Raw genomic sequence first — 18,802 nt, forward strand, 5'->3', positions numbered from 1 at the left:
GAAGGAGGAGGGGCGGCCCCCTCTGGGGGTGGGTGTCCCTGAAGCACTGGCTCTGCGGCTCCGGTGTGTTGTCCTCTTGGCTCTGTCCTCTGAGACGCTTCCGTTTCACGTGTTCACTTGCTCCGGCCACGTCTGAAGGAGGCGTCGGGACATACGCCATGTGTGCAAGGCGTTCAGCCCGTCTCCTGCCTGGAGAAGTCGCCCCGTGGCAGCCGCACCCCCATCTCAGCCACGCGGGGCTTCCGACACTTGGAGGGTTTTCTGTACATTTGACTCCAATGTACTCCAGGTGCCCAGGGCCACACCCAGGGTCCCTTAGGAAATGTGCCTCTTTCTCCAGGTTTGATGATTAGAATTTGGGGGCCCTCAGCCTCGAGCATCCTAGAGGCCCTTGTGTGCACCTCGAGGACCTCCCTGGCACCTTAATTCTTCCAGAGGTCCAACAAAAACATCGCACCCCAATCTTGATTTGGTCTGTACCCTGAGGACGTGTCTCACTGTGGCGCCAGGATTGAGTTTTGTTGCCTGTCTGCACTTTAACAGCCATGTCCTAGATTTGATCCCTGGCCAACTTCAACCCTCCCATGGGGTTTACTCTGAGATAAGAGTCCCTCAGATCCTGGAGGACCCCTGCCCACCCTTCCCATGCGGAGCCCATCCCTCTGGGCCTCCCCACAAGGGCACAGGTGCACACACACACACACACACTCACACACGGACTGCCCTGCTGGGGGTCAGAGGGGAGTGCATATGGGGAAGGTGAGAGGGGTGAGAAGGAGGTTGGGGGCAGCTCTGCCACGGGGCAGGGATAATGACCCTCTAGCAACATGCCTGGTCCCATAGCACGGGGAGGGGAGAGATGCCAGGCTGATGGCAGTGGGTCCCCAGGATGCCCAGGGGGCTTCCCAGCTTGGGCCACCCCTAGAGCTGCCTGGAGAAGACAGGGTCTGGGCCCTGTGTCCACTACTCTGGGCACCGGGCACTTGGAGGAGACCCCCTCCCTACTGTGGAGGGGCTACAGGAGAGGAGGCCTCAGCTTACTTCTCTGTAAAGTGGGTGCACAGACGGGGTGATCCCTAAGGTCGCATAAGCTTGCAGAGGAGTCTGCTGGCCTTGGTTCTCCATCCCTGACCCACTGTGCTCTGAGTCCTTGGAAAGTGCTTTCTATCCCCTGAGGCCCTTCTGAGCAGGGGACAGCCTGGGGACTTGGGGGACTGGGGACGTGGGCTGCAGAAGGTGGCAGAGACTGGACCACCCATCGGGGACCAGGGTCAAGACCCTCCTTGTTGGTGCCCGGGGGGTCCTCATTTGGAAGTGGGTGGAGTCACTGCCCTGGTTGGGATGAGGAGGCCTCCGGAGTGAACTGGACACCAGGACAGTGGAGGGAACGAGGGAAGCAAGAGAGGCTCTGAGGTCCCTCTCATCCCCCAGGAGCCGGCAGGTCCTGCTCCTTTGCCCCCTCGGCCCCGGTGGAACCACTGCCTTGAGGACCCCCAACAAGTTCTGTGGTTAGTTTTCTGGTCTCCTGCCTGGTGCTGCAGTTCCGGGGCTGACCACCAGGGGGCGGGCTGTGCACACTCTACTGGATGGAGCAACTGGAGCAGGGAAGGGACACCCGGGGTCATTCTGGGCGTCCCCCTGCCGGGGATCCAACATGCACCTTTTATTGTTAGCCTCCAGGCCCACACACAGTGGGAGCTGCTCAGAGGCGGGAGGGGGCTCTGAGACCCCCTATAGATCATTCAGCTACTGTCCCGCCTGCACTCACCCTGAGCAGGGGCTGTGTTAGGCCCGGGGGCGGTGCTGACATGACAGATGGTCCCTGCCCTGCAGGAGCTCACGGCCTGGAGGGGCTGATGGACAAGAGCAGGAAAGCAAATCCACGTGAGAGAGAAGAACAAGTGCTCTAGGGAAATGAGTCAGGGCCCCGGAGGAAGGGCCGGGAGCCCCTGGGGGTCTAAAAGGCCTCCACGGTGACACTGATGCCAGGACCAGAAAGACAAGAGCAGCCAGCCCTGCACACTCTGTGAGCAGTGAGTTGGGGGGGAGCTCAAAGGTGCAGAGACTCGGAGGCAGAAGAGAATTTGGCCGGAGAGCAGGTGAGACAGGAGCCAGTGTGGCTGGAGAGAGCGGGGAGGAGTGGAGGTGGGGGGATGGGGAGGCAGGGCCAGACCCGGGGCTGGAAGGACGTCCTGGTGTCTGTGCCATGCGACAGCATCCCCTAACTTAGCGCTTACAAGGACAAACACTGCCCCTCTCAGTGCCTGTGACCAGGAGGCAGGCTCAGCTCAGCTGGGAGCCTCTGCCCCGCGGTCCCCCAGGAGGCTGGGCTGTGGTCTCAGCTGAGGCTCAGTCAGGGTGGGGTCTGTCTCTGAGATCATTCTCGGGTTATTGGCGGGATTCAGTTTGGACGGGGGCTCGGGTCTTTCCTGTCTGTGGGCCGGGACCCAGTGTCGGTTCTTTGCACTGGAGCCTCTTAGGGCAGCTCGTTAATACCTGATCTTGCTTCTCTAGAACATTGGACCAGAGACAGAGAGACAGAGACAGGGAGAGAGAATGAACACAGGAGGGAGGGAACCAGGCAGAAACTCACAGACTTTTCATAAACCAGTCTTGGAAACAACCGCCCATCCCTTTTGCCCAAATCTATTCGTTTGAACCCAGTCCCAAAGCCCACCCACCCTCAGGGGAGGGACGACACAGGCATGTGTGGCAGAGGCAGGGAGGCTGGGAGCCGTTGTGGGGCGGCCCACCCACAGGCCGAGGTGAGACAGGACGGGAGGACCTGGAGGGTTGTATGTTATCTAGCAATCATCTATGGAGTAAAGTACATTATTTCATTTTTATTTTTTAAAGGTTTTTACTCCAAGGACAATAAATGTGAAATAATGAATTCTAAAGGATTTAAGAATTAAGTAAAGAACAAAGTCCTCCCACTCTAGCAGGTGGTGCCCCATTTCCCGCCCTCCCCCTCTGTGTGTGCCTGTGCCTTTGCGGGAATCGGGCAGGGAGGATTCTGGGGCATGTGCTCTTCCAGAACCCGGTTTCCCCTGGTGGACACTGGTCAGTCCATCCTCTTCCTCTTTTGCATTTTCTGGGGCCCTGAATCAGAATTTCCGAAGAGCCCCTACTGTGGATGTTGGGTCCATTTCCTATTTTTCTCCCCCATCACCTTCAGAAGGGAACATCTGCATCCATACATCTTCATTTGTTTAGAACAGATCCCTGGAAGTGGAGAGACTCGGTCTAATGCAAACATGATTTTAACGTTGGTCACAGTTTCCAACATCTGAGATCTCCTTGACCACTCTGAGCCTTGTTTGGGAAAGCAGGGGTCCACACTCTGGGGCTGAGACCCCCGGAAGGGCAGCAGAGGCGGGGCTGTGTGGGGGGTGGGCGTGAGCGTATGAGACAAGGTTTGTGCTGGACACACAGGGAGCAGTCCCCAGAGGCTGGGGTTGGGCCGGGAGCAAAGATGGTCGCCCCCTACATCCCCAGCTTCCAGAGCTCCAGCTCCGACCAGTGACCCTGCCTGGGCCTGGGGAGGACTGTGGGTGTTGAGCTGGGGTGAGGCAGAGCTGGGTGACCTTCCCCCTGCCCCCAGGAGCTGTTCAAGAAGGTGGTGCCCTACCACTGCCTGGGCTCCATCTGGTCCCAGCGGGACGAGAGGGGCAAGGAGCACCTGGCTCCCACCGTCCGTGCCACCGTCGCCCAGTTCAACAGCGTGGCCAACTGCGTCATCACCACCTGCCTCGGGGACCGGAGCATGACAGCCCGCGCCAGGGCCAGGGTGGTGGAGCACTCGATCCGGGGGTGGCCGAGGGATGCTGTGAGAGGGGCAGGGGAAATCCCTCTCCGGTTTTGGAAACTTCTTGTTCTTGGAGAATTGGGTCTCTGGCTTGCCAGCTGGTCCCTCTGGCTGGGACTTAGCTTCCTCCAGGCTGTTGGGTGGGTGGGTGGGTGGTTGGGGACGGGTCCTTCCTTCCCCAAACCAGCTAAGCCTGTGCCCGCAAAACCACGCCCCATTGCTCCTTCTGTCTGCACCGTGCTTCAAGCGGAGGGCACCCCCCCTGCCCAGGGACAGGGTGCTGCTGGGAATGCTCTTGGCTAAGGGGCCAAAGGGGCTGCCCAGAGGGGCAGGTCTGGGGTTCCCCACTCTGCTCCGAGGACAGGTGCTGCTAACCACAGAGAATCCTGTAGGATTGTTGCCTCGTTGGCAACACCTTACCCTGGGTGTAGCCCAAGTCAGCAATAACTTGTTAGCGTGTGAGAAATCTCAGGGGACTAATGAATTCATGGTGGGTCCTTCCTGACCCCACCTCAGAGGTCTCCCTGTCAAAGGGGGCAAAGTGTCGCTCCCCAGCGCCCCCTGGCAGCCCCTATCCCGTGTCAGAGATGGGACCCAGGAGAGCCCTCCTGAGAGAGCGAAGGCAGAGTTCCCTACGCTGTAGGAAAGGTGAAGGCTTTAGCAGGGCCTCAGACCCAGCCCGAGGGGCAGGGGCTCCAGGGGGGCTGCGGCAGAGACAGCAGCTCAGCCAAGCCTCCCCAGAAAGCGGGAGGCCCTTCTGCAGGGAACAAAGAGATGGCCCCAGCTTCAGGGACGCTCGTGGGGTCGGGGCAGTAACTATGGGAGACGTTATCAAGTGCCTCTGTGCCTGGCCCTGTTCTAAGTGCTTCGCAGAAGCTGACTGGTGCTGTCCCGCCGGCCACGGGTCCGGGCCATACGCGCGGGCGGGAAGGCGGGACTTTCTTACAGCTGGGAGGGGCTGGCTCGGGAAGGGCCCGTGGACGCGATAGGTGAGCCCAGGAGGCCCGGCCGGGGAGCTCGGCCGAGGTCCGGAGGCGCCACGTGCGCGGTGCAGCCTGGAGGGTCCGCTAGAGGGCGCTGCGGCGGCGGCGAACCCGGGGCGGGCGCGGGTTGGGCCTCGCGGGCCGCCGTCCGCGCTATAAAAGGCGCGGCGCGCAGTCGCGCGTCCTTTCCGGGCGGCGGGTGGGGAGGGAGGGAGGGCGGGCGGCTCGCTGGGTCTGCGCGGCCTCGGGGCCGGAGCCCGGGTTCCCGCCCGCCCCAGCGCCCGCCGCCGGCCGAGCCCCGCCCTCCGCGTCTCCATCGTGGGTCGCGATGGTCGGGTGTGCGCCCGGGTCCGCGGGACAGGCGGGCGCAGAGCTCCTTTGTGTTGGCGCGGGTGGGTGCGGCGAGGTTCCGGCGCCTTCGCGGAGCATCGTGGGTCTGGGGCTGTGGGCGCCGCGGATTGCTATCCTCTCCGCACTTTCCCGGCTCTGAAGCCTCGAGAACACGGCTAGGCAGCAGTAGTTTAATGGGTGAGTCGGGACATTTCATTCAGAAATTGCCCACCCCCCCCCTTCAGCGCCACTGCTTTCCCTGCTTGCGACCTTGAGGAAGTCACTTTATACTCCTAGCCATCTGTTTTGTCTTTAAACGGACTGGTTGTCACTGCTACTGGGCTCTAACAGTGAGGCGGTTTCCGAATTATAGTGTGTGTGTGTGTAGTACAGTGGGTGTGAATGCGGTGGCCTCCTTGTGGAAGGGGTGGCTGCATTCATAGCCTGGTCCCTTGATCACCTGCGGTCTGCACCACTGTATTGTAACCTCCAATTTCCACACACCCCCAAATTACACAGGGAGTAAAACACGGAGGGTATCTGGGTTTGGTATGTAGACACGTGTAGGCCTGGAGGTCAAATGCAGCAAAACAAAGCCTGGGTGAAGGGCCTTTTTGTGGGCTTGTAAGGTTGTTATAAAGCGTGGGTTTCTTTTTTTCTCTAGGGAGTTTGCCTGCTGGGAACTAGGGGCCTGCTGGGGTCTCAGGTGAGTTGACACGTGGGCTGGGACAGGTTTGCGCTGAAGAAGAATTTTTGTGCTAGTGGAATGCCTTTTTTGTTACATCCTAAGCACGGGGCCAGGGCATCCATGTGGTCAGGGAATAAAAACTTGAGTTAATCTTCTGTAGGCACTGCCCCTAGAGGCGTTGCAGATGTGGCTGCTGTGCCGCATTTGTGTCATTAGGGGGCGGAGAGAAGCGAGGCTTGACTCTGCCCAGCGTTCTGGCCCGTGGACATCTGGATGATTGATAGTCTGACACTTGACGGTGTGCTGACGGTGGGGGGAGGGGTGTGTGTTTACTGGCAGCCTGAAGCCTATCATGTAAAAGCACTTTAATTCCCTCCTAGTTCTTGGCTGGCCGCGGAACACAAGGTTGCCAGGTGTGTGACGGCAGCAGGTAGGAGTGACCCGCTGGTGCAGTGATGAGCAAGAAAGGTGAGTGGGTTTCAGTAAGGCTGACTTGCTGAAGATTTGTCACATTGGATTAAAAAAGGGTGGCACTAGAATTTTCGTTTCCAGCGTGAGCTCAATAATACCATCTAAGAATCTGAAATAATTTGACTTATTTTGGGTGGATCCATGGGTAGTTACTCTCTCTTAAAAGAAATTTTATGATGGGTTGTGCAGCCAGAAACTCTAGAAATAAAGTTGCCAGGTTTAAACGTTACAGAGACAATTCCGAAGGCCAGCTGTGCTACCTTATGTGAGGTTTTTCTAAATTCTAGAGAACTGTTTCCTGTGTTGCCTTGTTTAGTGTACTTCTTTGATCTGTTGATCTATCTAGGACCTCACTAGTAGCTCCCTGGGAGAGGGTGCAGAGATTTCTAAGGAGGGCCCTCCTGGCTGCACTGTGATCCCCTGGGTTTGTCACACACCAGCCTACTGCCAGGTGCCAGCATAGGCAGCCCTTTTTAATTTTTGCCTCGGGCTGCCCATTGCGGGTCTGAAAGGTGACAGTGTAAGGTGAAGGGTTCATGTGTCAGTAGCAGCCTTCACTAGTTCTTTTTTATATATAAGTTTATTTATTTTATTTATTTTTGGCTGCGTTGCTGCACATGGGCTTTCTCTAGGTGCGGCGAGCGGGGGCTCTAGGCGCACGGGCTTCAGTAGTTGTGGCTCGCGGGCTCTAGAGCGCAGGCTCAGTAGTTGTGGCACATGGGCTTAGTTGCTCCGCGGCATGTGGGATCTTCCCAGACCAGGGCTCGAACCCGTGTCCCCTGCATTGGCAGGCGGATTCTCAACCACTGCACCACCAGGGAAGCCCAGCCTTCACTAGTTTTAAATACTGGCAACAGTGATAACGGCAGCCAGCTTTTCTTGCACTCTGATTCTGGGCCAACCACTTTTGTTCAGTACAGGAAGGACAGCGGCTGTTGGCCTGTGAAGCTAGGCAAGAATGACCAGCCGACACAGTCCAGACCAAGGTGAGAGGCAGTGCTTTTCTGAGCTCCTCCTGGAGGCCTGCTGGGCGGGTGTGGGGGGACACTGCCCTGCAGATGCCGGACTTGCCGGCACCACGGGTGCGGCTGCCCTGCTGCACCTGTGACGTTGGGGCGGAGAGGAAGCGGCTATTTCTACGCTCAGTGCTCAGAACAGTGGGCACTAAGAATGGTTTGTAGCCGGACATCCCCAAAAGCTGCGTGAGGGAGCACCTTGTTTCCACGTGCGCTTGCAGTGGGAGCTGTGCGCAGGCCCTTGAAGACAGTGATGTTCTTTTTCTTTATAAAATAAAGCTCGTTGTGAGAATTAAATGAGATACGTGTACAGGTGTATGGCAAGCTTTGGGCACAATGGGATTGACCAGGAGAGCGTCTCCTTACTGGAAATGATTGTTCTGTTGGTCTGTCTGGCGAGGAGTTTTTAGGAATCCTTGGGCAAGTTTGACCTGCATCCCTGGCTGAGGGCCACTGAGCTGGTATCAAGGCCCTGTGGGGCTTCCAGGCCCTGTTCAGAGTAGGACCCTAGGTGGGGGTGAGGGGGGCCCAGAGCCACTGGTCCACGAGCGCGCGTACTCTGAGGACCTTGAGACGAGTCACTCTGGAAGGAAGGCCAGAGGTTTGCTCCTGGCTTTTGTCCTTTCGGTGAGGCAGAAGTCCGGCCCCTTTGTGGAGCCCCTCGACGGGCCGACCGTAACCCTATAAAAAATGATCACCCAAACCAGGGGTGTCTTGGTCTCCTTGCAGGTGGAGAGTGCATTTTGCTGTTTCCTGAAATGTTTTAAGTTGGAGGGTTGAACAAAAGCTGTAGGTTAGTGGCTCTCGACTAAGGGCAGTTTGTCCCCCTCCCAGGGCACGTGGCAACTTGCAGGGCAGGGAAGGGATGGGGTGCTGCTGGCATCTAGTTGGTGGGGGCCAGGGCTGTGGCTACATGTCCTGTGGTGCCCAGGACGGCCCCACAGTAAAGCTACAGGGTCCCAAATGCTGATAGGGTCGAGGTTGACAAACGCTGTTACAGAAAATAATTTGGGAGGGATTCACAGATTGGATTCCATTTCTCAGGTCCGTGGGCCCAGCTCGGTCCTGTGCGTCTGGTCAGTGGAATAGACCTGCAGGTGTGGCTCTTGTCACTCTAGGACTGGCTTCAGGACAGGTAAGTTGGGAGCGGGGTGCCTGGCTGGGGGTCTGACAGAATTTTTGGACCCTTTAATACAAGCACATGGTATGAGTTGTGGGTGTGCTTTGAGGAGAGGTGAGAATGTCCAAGTAGCTGACAGTGAAAGCCACCGTGGGCAGAACTGGTGGTGAGGCAGGACAGTGGCCTGACCTCGGCCACCTCCCCGTTAGACGGCGTGTTGGCAGCAGATTGCCAGGCCTGTGGCTCAGGCGGCCTGGCTGGGTGGCTGTGGCTGCAGCATCTGAAGAAGCACTTCCAAAACGGCGTGCTCTGGCTGCTAGCAGGGGCCCGGGGCTCCTCACGACATGACAGCTGGCTCCCTCCAGAGCTAGTGTGACCCAGCCTCAGAGCCAGCCCTCATGCTGATGCCCTTGGGAGGGACCATAGGGCGGGCGGGAGCTGCCTGCACAGCATGTGTCTGGTTGGCTCTTAATCCAAGTTTTGGGAGTGTGCTCTTTATTTTGTTGTGTTTTGTTTTTTGTTTTTTTGAGAATCTTGAACATTTGGCTACTCTTGGCCGCTACTAAGCAGCTACCAGAGTTTTTGCCCGCTTCCTCGTATCGTGCGCTGTGGCTTGTCAACTGGAGTGGGGTTGGGGTGACAGTGTAATTGCCGGAAGCAAGCAGACTTGCTGAGCAGAGAGGGTGGCAGGTGGCGGTACCTCCGTAGGTCCACCTTTGAGCCCGGCAGCAGCTGGGTTTCCTGTCCCATCCTACTTGGTAGAACCTCCCTGGCTGAATTCCCCTAGAAACTGGGTGGAATGTTCAGAAGGAGGGGAGCAGGGCTTGGCATGTCTGGCAGGAGAGGCTGAAGAGGCTTAAGCAGCTGTGACCTTGCATTCCAGAAGCAGTTGCTCTGCTGAGGAGGCTTGACTGTGGTCCAGTCCATCCAGCACGGGGAGGCGCGGCTAGTGGGTCATCTCGGTTTTCTGTCTGCAAATCCTGCGGATGCGCCTAGGGCACCGCCCTCAGTTCTCCAGGAGAGCGCGGGAGGGGAGCCAGGGGGTGTGCCCAACTCAGCACCGTGGCCACGCACATCCAGTCTGCTGGCAAGGGCAGTGGGCAGCCGGGGCAAGTCATGGCCTTGGGAGTCTCCTGTGATGAAAAAGAACCTGCGGGCTTATGAAATAACTTTGGTGTGGAACATTGGTGTGCTGAAAAGCAGTTCTGTGTGCTTTTCCCCCCTAGTGTGAATCAGCAGTTCTGAGGCAGCAGTCGTGATCCAGAAGTGTGAGCAGAGACCGTCTGGAATCCCCAGACTCCAGGGAAACTAAAGGTGACAGCCAGCCTAGTGAAGAGGACAGGAGTTGGGGGCCGGAGGCGGTGGGGCAGGAAGGCGCCCAACGGCAGCGTGGCCCATCTGCGGTGGCAGCAGCCCAGCAGGCGCCCCTCGTCTCAGGGCCCTAATCCTGGCTCCAGCCGGCTGGTCAGGGGAGCTGCAAGGTCTTCTGGGCGAGCAGAGCCCACAGTCCTGAGCTGTTCTTCTCTGTGTTTGGGTCATCTCCCCCCATCCAAGGGGAGAAATCTAGATGAGGTTTAAGAATCAGTGCTTTAAGACTGTGGATCTCGGGGTTGAAACCTCGGAAGACATGTTTTCAGCACAGGGTGTTAAAGTGAACGGAAGGATTCAACCCCTTTTCAAGGAGGGTGTCTCCATGTGGGCAGAACTAGAGAATAAATGGGTCTTGAATAAACTGTCTTGACTTGCGTTTCTCTGTCTGATCAGCTGAGGCCCCAGCAGGAGTTGAGGGCGTGAGAGGGTCAGGCTCCTGGGCTCACAGCTTCTGTTTTGGGGGGAGGCGGGCACAGGGAAAAGGGGACCCTTGACTTTTTCCTGGACAGTGGGTGTTACACCTCGTGGCTCATTGGCATCAGTGGAGAAGCCTTCCTAGGCTGGGCCGCACTGTTCTGTGCAGCAAGCAGTACAGGGAGAAGTTAGTGTAGAAGCTCTTACGAGAGAAGAACTGGAGAAGAAACCTCTGTCAGCCCACCCTTACATCCCCGTCTGAACCACACCGGATCCGGCTTGGGGGCTCAGCTTCCAGCGCCCTTGCCCTTGGCTCCAGCCGTAACCCCAACCAACCAACTGCCAGGATGTAGCTGCCCCCCACCTTGCCCTCGCCCTCCAGCAGACCGTCAGGCTGGGGTCTGGAGTGGGCTGTGGGGACTCGGGGTGCTCACGGAAAATCTATTTATTTACACACATGTTCTCCAAAGTAACAAAACCTTGGTCTGGGCAGGTCCCTCGGCCAGCCCTTGGTGCTCAGGCTCTAGGTCCTTCCCTCTCCTGTTCCAGCTGAACAGTCCTGTCTGGGAGCCTAGAAAACCCTGGGGGTGTCGGGGTTAGGGGCAGGAGCCCCACGGCTGCCCGAGCTCTGGGGACCCTCAGGCTCTGGACCCTGGAGCAGCCCCGTCCTTTGGTGGCGGGAAGGGGGAGGGGGCCAAGGGCAGGAGTGGTTCTTGGGCAGAGCGGGAGGGCCCGGCCGGCCATCAGGCGTACTTGGTGTTGGAGATCTGCTTCCAGAGCAGGGTCTTGAGGTGGCTCAGCACCAGCGAATGGTGCGCCTCCACCTGGCTGGCCAGCCCGCTCAGCGTGGTGCACGTGCGCAGCTGCTTGCCCAGCTCGGCGCGCAGGCCGGCAGGGGCGCCGGGCAGCAGGTAGTCCCGCAGCAGCTCGCACACCTTGGCCAGGTTGGGCTGCACCAGGTCGCCCTTGCACTGCCGCAGGAGCGTGTCGCAGGGCGCCCTGCAGTCGCGCCCGTAGGTGCAGTCCGCGCTGTGCTCGCAGTGGCGGCCCCGCAGGAAGCGGCGCACGGCAGCCTCGGGCGCCACCTGCTGCAGGTCAGCCATCCTGAAGTCGTACTTGGCTGTGTAGCCCACGTTGGCTAGCGTGGTCTCGCACATGTAGAAGGTCCCGTAGGCGCCGTGGAAGAGCTCCTCCACGAACTCCAGCAGGCCGATGGCAATCTTGGCGCGCCAGGGCCAAGCGGGCCCCAGCCACTGCTGCAGGGCCCCGTGCAGGGCGGGTGGCAGCAGCGGGCGCAGCAGGGGCGGGAGCGCAGCCCCGGGCCAGGAGCTGTGCGGGACCCCCTCGGTGATGTACAGGTCCCCGCAGTAGCCCAGCAGGCGGGCGGCGTGCTCCTTCTCCTGCAGCGACAGCAGCAGCAGGAACTCGTTCCGCTGCAGCAGGGCCCACACTGACTTGGCCTCGGCCAGGGACACCCTGTGGTCCTTGTTGAAGTCGGCCATGAGCAGGACCTGTCCGACCAGCGCGGGCAGGGAGGGCAGGTCTCCCAGGTTTGCCTGAGGTTTGGGAGCAGGAGAGAGGAGGCCAGGGCGTCGGGCAGCCGGCCAGCAGGCTGCGCTCCGGACCCCGCGCATCTGCCAGGCAGGGGGAGCCCCGCCTCCAGCCGACAGGACGGAGGGGACAACCGGGGACCTGCGAGGCCCCCTCGCCACTCCTGGAAGCCCACCTGCGTCGTCTCTGCCCCAGCGCTCTCGGAGCCTGGGGCCCTCGGCACAGAGGTGGAAGCACTGGGTGGGGCCCATTCACCTCTCATCTGCCCCTCCTCCTCCTCCTGCTCTCCCCAAAGATGCCCCTGGGGCGGGGCCTCAAGCCTGTGGGTGCTCCCTGAGGGAGGGTCTGCTTGGAGCTGGGGGGCTAGCCAGGCACCTGGCTGGCCTGTGTGGCCTCCACCCGGCCTGCCTCCTGCCCTGTCACACGTCCCTGGGCATGAACTTGACTGGCCCCAGGAGGGCCAACTGACCTTGAGAAAGCTGAGGGTCATCTCCTGGAACTCCTTAATCGAGGTGCCCCGGGTGGGCTTGTCAAAGAGCACCAGCTCCCGCCGGGGGGCCATGTCTGCCCCAGCCTTCGAGTCCAGGCTCTCCTCAATGCCACACTTGATGGTCACCTCCTTGCCCTGCCAGAGCCCGCTGTACACCTGCACAGGACCACAGGGACCCTCCGTGCAGATGTGCCCCTCTGGCTGCACCGAGGGCGTCTGAGCCCTGGGGCTGACCCTGGCCCGACCCTGCTGGGCTTACCTGCTGGCCCGGGACAGAGGAGAGGCAGGTCCTCCACTCTACCTGGCGCAGGTTGCACAGGTCCTGGCAGATGGAGCCTGAGATGATGCCCTTGCGGTACTGGTCACACTGAGGAGAGGAAGACGCAGGAAGTGGCCTGGGGGGCGGGGGCTCGCCCTGCCCGCCCGCCGGCCCCTTCTTCAGCCAGATGCACAGGGAGAAGCTTTCTGCAGTAATTAGGTCAGGCTCTGGAGCAGCTGCCGCCCCCCGCTGGCCCCTTCTCGGCTCTAGAGGAGGCCTTGCAGCCCCCTGAGCCCTGGGGGTCTGGGCTGACCTGAGCAGGAAGGTGAGGCCGGGGTGGGGGGAGCCGTGGAGTCTGGAGCGAGTGTGGGGTGAACTCCTGGATGTGCATCACCCTTGCCATGGTGCCCAGGCCCTCGGTGGCCTGGAGGAAGGAGAGGGAAGGGCGGTGCAGAGAGTGTGCTGAGGGGCGGGAGGCGCCAGAGGCCCTGGACTCACCTATGGGAACCAGGGAGGAGGCCACGACAGCCGTTCAAGAGGAAAACCAAGAGACCACACACTCATTCTGCCACCTTGGAGGGAGGCCCTCCGCCACAGGGGTCTGTTCTGACCCCTGAAAAGCCCCAGGGCCACAGGGCCTTCGTGGGGCGGTCTGCCAGGGAGCGTGGGCGGCAGGGCTGGGCCAGGGCGGGGGAAGGGACCTGTCTGCCACACTGCCCACCAGTGTGGGGAGGGGCTTCCACGGAAGCTGAGGTGGGCAGTGTGTCCATCAGCCTCAGGGTTCCTGCGACCCATCAGACATCTCCCCTCCCAGCCTGTTTACTGTGTGCAGACTGGGCGGTGGTGGGGACCCGGCCGAGCACCCAGAGGTCCATGGGCACCGGCTCCGCGACCCCTGGTCCTGCCTTCCCCACACACACACTGGGTGGCCTTGGACAAGCTGTGGAATATCTCGGAGACAGCTGATACCCCCATGAGGCGGGCAGGTCTCCTCTGGAAAGGAGAGGGTGTCCCCACGGCGCCAGGGACGGGCCTCAGGAGCGTGGGGCCCAGCAGCCAGGGCACTGGGAAAACGGAAGCTGCAGCTCCTCTGGCTGGGAGGGGCAGGTTCCTCCTCTGCTCCCCCAGGGCCCCCCAGTCCTCTGCATGTTGGGGGGCTGCTGGGGGCACACAGGAGGTACTCAGAAAACACCCGCCAGCTCTGAGCGTCTGCTCACTGCATGCCACTGGCCAGACCCCATCTCACGTCTCCTCCCAGGTCTTGCTGCCCGCAAAGGCCCCTCCACCCACTGCCAGCACCAGGCGGACCCCCGAGGGGTCCCCAGAGCAGGGCCTTTCCCCGCCCCAACCCAGAGGACGGGCTCCATCCCCACACACGCCTGCCCCTGGGTCTCCCCAGCCCCCCAGCTCGGGCCGGCCCCTGGAGGGCCCCAGTGAGCCTTTCTGGAATAAACGAGCTTGCCATTGCTTGCCTGAGAATGGCCGGGAGGCCCGAGGCCTCCTCTGAGCTGGGACTGTGCCCTCGGTGCCTGGTGGCAGCCCCGCCCCCAGGAGGCCTGAGCCAACCATCAATGGGCCCCTTACAAGTCCCGACGCATGGGCTCTCCCGCTCTGGACCCCCGTGCCCCTCCCACCGCCACCTCTGGACTTTCCCAAGTGTGGCCCCCCCGGGACCTTGCCCAGAACAGGCCTGCTGAGCCCTTCCAGGGCGCCACACAGACCCCCAGGAGGAATGCCCTCATCCTGCAGAGGAGGAGAAACTCCAGGCCGCCGGCTGGTGCGAGGCAAATGGAGACGGGTTCAAGGCCGGGCGTCTCCCACGGCTCCCCCTTCGAGACCCCAGGAGCTCTGCTGGGGCAGGGCAGGTCCTCCCAGGTCCGTCCCCAAGTGGCATGGAGGCCTCAGAACCCTGGTCGGCTCGCCAAGGGCTCCAACCTGCCCGGGGAGGCCAGGCAGGGCGGCCGGGGGATCAGAGTCTGAGGTTTGCCAGGGCCCCTTCGGCTGGCGTCACCTCGCCCTCCAGCCAGTCACAGGGCATCAGCAGGAGCAGTGAGCCACCCCGTGTGCACGCTCGTGGGCACACAAGCACTCGTGTGGACAAGCACATGCAGGCTCACGCGCCCTCACGTGCACGTGCACGGCCTTGCTGTAGAGGCCACGGTGGCGACTTAGCGCTGTCTCCCGTCTGAGGCCCCGAAGACCATGCCCTGCAGCCTCCTTTGCTGGACTCCTGGCCCCAGGAGGGGCCCTCAAGGCCCCCAGTGCCTGCCTGTCCCCGTCTGGGCTAAAGTGTCTCCCTCCCGGACACCTCTACAGCTGGCTCCGTCCATCTGTCCGTCCCCGGCCGCCCGCATCTGCGCAGCCTCCCCTTGGCCTCCGCATTCCTCTCTGGCCTCCCCCATGGCCCGCCGGGGGCAGCTCTGCAGTCGGCACAGTCAGATGTGTCTTAAAACCCGCTGAGCCGGCGCCTCTGAGCCACATCTCTAAGCTGCCACGGCAGAAGCACTGGCCCAGGAGCCCACAGGCCTGGCCCGAGGTGACACTTACGATGACCACCTGGCAGATGTGCCCGCGGCAGAGCTCAGCGTAGGACGAGTAGTGCACGTAGGCCAGCCAGCTGCCCGCGAAGACGCCCAGCCAGACCAGGAAGACGTACTTGACCCTGAGGCCCGGGAGCCGGCCCTGCGGGGGAGGGGGCCATAAGGAAGCGCCGCATTTGGGGTGCTGACCCCACGTCCCAGACCCCAGCCTTCCCGAGGGGTGCCCCCCCTCCGAGGGCCAGCACCCGCCCAGCCCAACGTCTCCCTCCCCCTCCGCCTACCCACTATGGGTGGGGCCGGGGCCTGGTGTCTCCCAGACCTTTAAATCTCACGGGCAGGTAAAAATAAATTCCAAAATGAGGGAGATATGGGGTGGACGCTCTTTATTTTGCTGAATAAAGAGATTTTGAACAATTTTCCCTCCTGTCCTGCCCGCATTTCATAGTGACATGTAACCTCTGCACAAGGTCAGGCGGGAGAAGCACCCACACCCCCGCGCACTGTCCCCCTGGCTGGTGGAGATTTCGGGCTGGACCCGGGCTAGCACGTGGCGTGGGGTTGGAGGCACGGTCACCCTGTGAGCCTTTAAGAGACACGGCCTCACCCACCCACGATCACAGAAGCCAAAGGGTGGATACAGCCCGCTTGTCTATTGACAGATGAGTGGATAAACCAAATGTGGTCCATCCACACGACGGAATATTATTCAGCCACGAAAAGGCAGAGAATCCCGACCCAGGCTACAGCATCGGTGACTCTGGAGAACATCATGTCCAGTGAAATGAGCCAGACACGAGACAGATCCTGTGATTCCACCCAGGCGAGGGCCCCGAGGAGTCAGATCCACAGAGACAGGAAGGGTTGGGGGGGCCAGGGGCTGGGGAGGATGGGGAGTGAGTGTTTAAAGGGGGGGGACGGAGTTTGAGTTTGGGAAGATGAGACGGGTTCTAGAGACAGATGGTGACGGCTGCACAACAATGTGAATGTGCTTAATGCCCCTGAACCGTGCATTTCAAAATGGTTAAGATGCTAAATTTATGTGATGTATAATTTACCACGATACAGAATAGATAACTAAGACATGCAGCCCCTGGCCCTGCTGCCAGAGGCTCTTTCCCAGAAGTCTGGGGTGGGCCGGGAACTGCTTCTATGGAGGGCTCAGCCCCTCTGCCAGGTTTCCCCAGCTGACGGGTAGAATCACAGGGTGGGAAGGTCCCAGAGCCCTGCAGGAGCTGGGGGCACTGTCTCCCATCCAGCCCCCAAGCCGGGATTGCAGGGGCATCAACTTCCTTCCCTACCCCTACCCTGGTAATTCACAGGCCTCACTGGCTGCTGTCCAGGGGCGGCCAGCTGATGGGATGGGGTTACCAGGCGCTGTCCCGTGCAAGAGCTCAGACACCTTGACCAGGCAGCTGAGCCCCAGAGAACAGGGCCCGGGCCCAGGGACCAGGAGGGCAGGAGGGCAGGAGGGCCTGGGGCTTCAGGCCAGCCTGCCCCAGAGGAGAACCACTGCCAGCCCTGGTCACGCACCCGGCCACCCGCAGGCCAGGGAGCGGCTCCAGTCCTGGTTAGTCCTGGGTCCTAGTCACCTGGGGGCTGGGGCCCAGAAATGGGGCCAACGGGTCCCCACTGAGGACAGGGCAGGGGCCTGCAGGCCCAGCCCAGGCATCTGTGCTCATTTTTACGGTTCTTCCAGGAGAGGCGGGGTCCTCACCTCCTGCTTCCCTAGCACCGACTCACGCGGCTGGCCAGCCGGGGAGGGGCTGCAGGCAGGAGGACCTCTGAGAGCTCCAGGGGCCTGGGGTGGCCCTGGGGCAGAGGGAGAGGGTTGGCTCTCAGGCCCACTAGTCCCTGCCACTGCATCTGTTTCCTCCAGTTTTGTTCAAAGGGAAAAACAGGAAAGCAGAGGAACAGTGGGTGGGGGGCCGGGGAGCTGGGGCTGTTGTCTGGCAGGACGAGGTCAGAGGACTTCCAGCCGCTGGTGAACCAAGCCCCGAGGCGGAGGTGGGCAGGGCCTCTGGGGGGGGCCAGCGCTGGGAGTCCTGGGGGGATGGCCAGGAGGAGGGCAGGCTGTAGCCTGCACTGGACCCAGGGGCTGCCCTGGGCCGGACCCAATCTTCCCAGACTGACTGCAGGGCCCACCCTGGACACTGCCCACTGTCCCGCCGGACGCCCTCCAGCTCGGGCCTTTGCGTGGCGGCCCCGCTCCCAGGACACCGTCCGCACTTGGCTAGCTGTGACCGAGCCCCGGGCCCTTATCTTAGGTGGGCACCTCCTCCAGGAGTAGTCCCTGCCCTGGCCCCGTGGGTCCTGTCACCCATGGGCGAGTGCGCCCCCAGGACAGGGAGGGCCTTGCTCCTCAGTGGGTCCTGTGCAGCTGCTCCCCCACTGGGGCCTGCCCGGCTCCTCGTGAGGCCGCTTGGGGGGGGGGGGGGTCACTCGGGGCCAGGGACCCACATGCGCCACGACCTCCAACCCTCACTACCAACCCAGAAGTGTGCTTCACAGGCAGGGAAACTGAGGCTCAGGCTCAGGGTGTGTCCTGACATTAAGGGGGGTCCTGGGCTCAAGCCACTGGGAACCCACCAGAACCCCTCTCCTGTCCATGCCCGTCTGCCGTTCCCGGGCTGAGCTCAGAGGCCTGACACCCAGGGTCCGGGACCCGCGACTCTGGCCTCCCCTGAGGCAGCTCGGTCAAGGCCTTTCCCTCAGGACGGGGGCTGCTGCACCCCCTGCCTCCCAGCATGGGGGTGGACACAGACCCTCAGCTCCCACCTTGCCCAGCGCTGGGTGGGGACCACCACGAACCCAAGGCCCCAGGCGGGCAGGGAGGGCTTCTGGCGCAGACAAGCACCGGGTTACCTGGCTCCCACCCTTCTCCCCAGAGGGGAACACCGTGGCCTGGGCTCTGATCAGGGCTGTCTCCTTCCGCCCAGGGGCTGGGGTCCTGGAGGGCACTGAGGTCGTAGTTGTGGCCTGGATGATCTGAGACTCTGATGTGGGCCTGGCTCAGGTCACCCAAAGCAGAGGTGACAGGGTTCCTGACAGCTGGCACCTGAGGCAGCCTGGGCCTCCCCTGCAGACGGCAGGGTCCTGAGAGGGGCAGTGATTCGTCCAAGGTCACTGTGGGGTCAGGGCACACTCCTAATCTCGGGCTGGCTGGGGGATGGCCCGGGGGGAGGGTATGTCCTTCTTAGGGTGGTTCTGTGTGTCCCAAGTTTTCCATCACAGAAAAACAAACCTGGTCTTTTAAGTCGAGGGAAGCGGAGCGGACTTGGTGTGGCTTCTGGGCCTGCGGGAGCAGGTCCAGCCCGCGGCGGGGTGGGGCCTCCTTCAGCCCCAGAGGCAGGGGTGCCACCCTGCAGCATCCGCGGGGCCCGGCCGCTCCGCTCACCGCATGGTCAACCCTCACCCCAGTCCCCAGTGCCCTCCCTGTCCCCAGCCTCCCCGGGGGCCACGCACCGCAGCGCTCATCGGCCTCGAGTCCCGAACCCGCCCCGGGCCCCAGGCTGGACGCCGCGCGCCCCCGCCGAGGCCCGGGCCCCACGGCGGGCGGGGCGGGGCCGGGGCGGGGGCGCGCCTACCTGCAGGCCCTTGGAGAAGGGGCAGAAGAGCACCAGGTGCGCCAGGCGCCGCAGCCGCCGCATGGTGGGCGCGGGCCGTGCACCGGCCCGGCTCGGCTCGGCTCGGCCTCAGCCCCGCGGGCCGGCCCGCAACGGCCGCCGCGCCTCCTCCCCGCCCCGCGTCCGCGCCGGAGCGCT

General features: G+C 61.8%; 1 protein-coding gene, 1 long non-coding RNA gene and 2 other non-coding genes across 5 annotated transcripts; 3 read left to right on the forward strand and 1 right to left on the reverse strand.

Moving 5' to 3' along the window:
• The first annotated feature begins 4,987 nt into the window (after positions 1-4,987).
• On the forward strand, positions 4,988-10,163 carry LOC137770367 (uncharacterized). Of its 2 annotated transcripts, none has more exons than XR_011075170.1 (6): positions 4,988-5,319; positions 5,786-5,827; positions 6,190-6,277; positions 7,196-7,266; positions 8,341-8,431; positions 9,643-10,163. It is a non-coding gene; the product is annotated as an uncharacterized lncRNA (long non-coding RNA). The 2 variants fall into 2 exon arrangements; XR_011075171.1 differs by having other exon boundaries at positions 7,201-7,266.
• On the forward strand, positions 5,972-6,102 carry LOC137771065 (small nucleolar RNA SNORA17). Its single transcript, XR_011075284.1, has one exon. It is a non-coding gene; the product is annotated as a small nucleolar RNA SNORA17 (small nucleolar RNA).
• Positions 7,338-7,471, forward strand: LOC137771062 (small nucleolar RNA SNORA43). The gene has a single exon (XR_011075281.1). It is a non-coding gene; the product is annotated as a small nucleolar RNA SNORA43 (small nucleolar RNA).
• Positions 10,164-10,641: 478 nt separating the features above from the next.
• On the reverse strand, positions 10,642-18,736 carry DIPK1B (divergent protein kinase domain 1B). Its single transcript, XM_068552798.1, has 5 exons — positions 18,626-18,736; positions 15,049-15,183; positions 12,502-12,609; positions 12,222-12,398; positions 10,642-11,757 (listed from the first exon to the last, which is right to left on the reverse strand). Exons 1-5 carry the CDS (start codon positions 18,686-18,688, stop codon positions 10,945-10,947), a joined length of 1,296 nt encoding a protein of 431 aa, XP_068408899.1. The 5' UTR covers positions 18,689-18,736; the 3' UTR covers positions 10,642-10,944.
• Between the last annotated feature and the right edge of the window lie 66 nt (positions 18,737-18,802).

Source organism: Eschrichtius robustus, chromosome 10 (genome assembly GCF_028021215.1).
Source record: "Eschrichtius robustus isolate mEscRob2 chromosome 10, mEscRob2.pri, whole genome shotgun sequence".
Lineage (NCBI taxonomy): Eukaryota > Metazoa > Chordata > Mammalia > Artiodactyla > Eschrichtiidae > Eschrichtius > Eschrichtius robustus.

Coding starts and splice junctions, on each gene's coding strand:
- DIPK1B (XM_068552798.1), bottom strand. CDS start 18,688: ATGCGGCGGCTGCGGCGCCTGGCGCACCTGGTGCTCTTCTGCCCCTTC. Junction 15,184..18,625: donor CCTTCTCCAAGGGCCTGCAG/GTAGGCGCGCCC, acceptor CCTCCCCCGCAG/GGCCGGCTCCCGGGCCTCAG. Junction 11,758..12,221: donor TGACCCTCAGCTTTCTCAAG/GTCAGTTGGCCC, acceptor CCCAAACCTCAG/GCAAACCTGGGAGACCTGCC.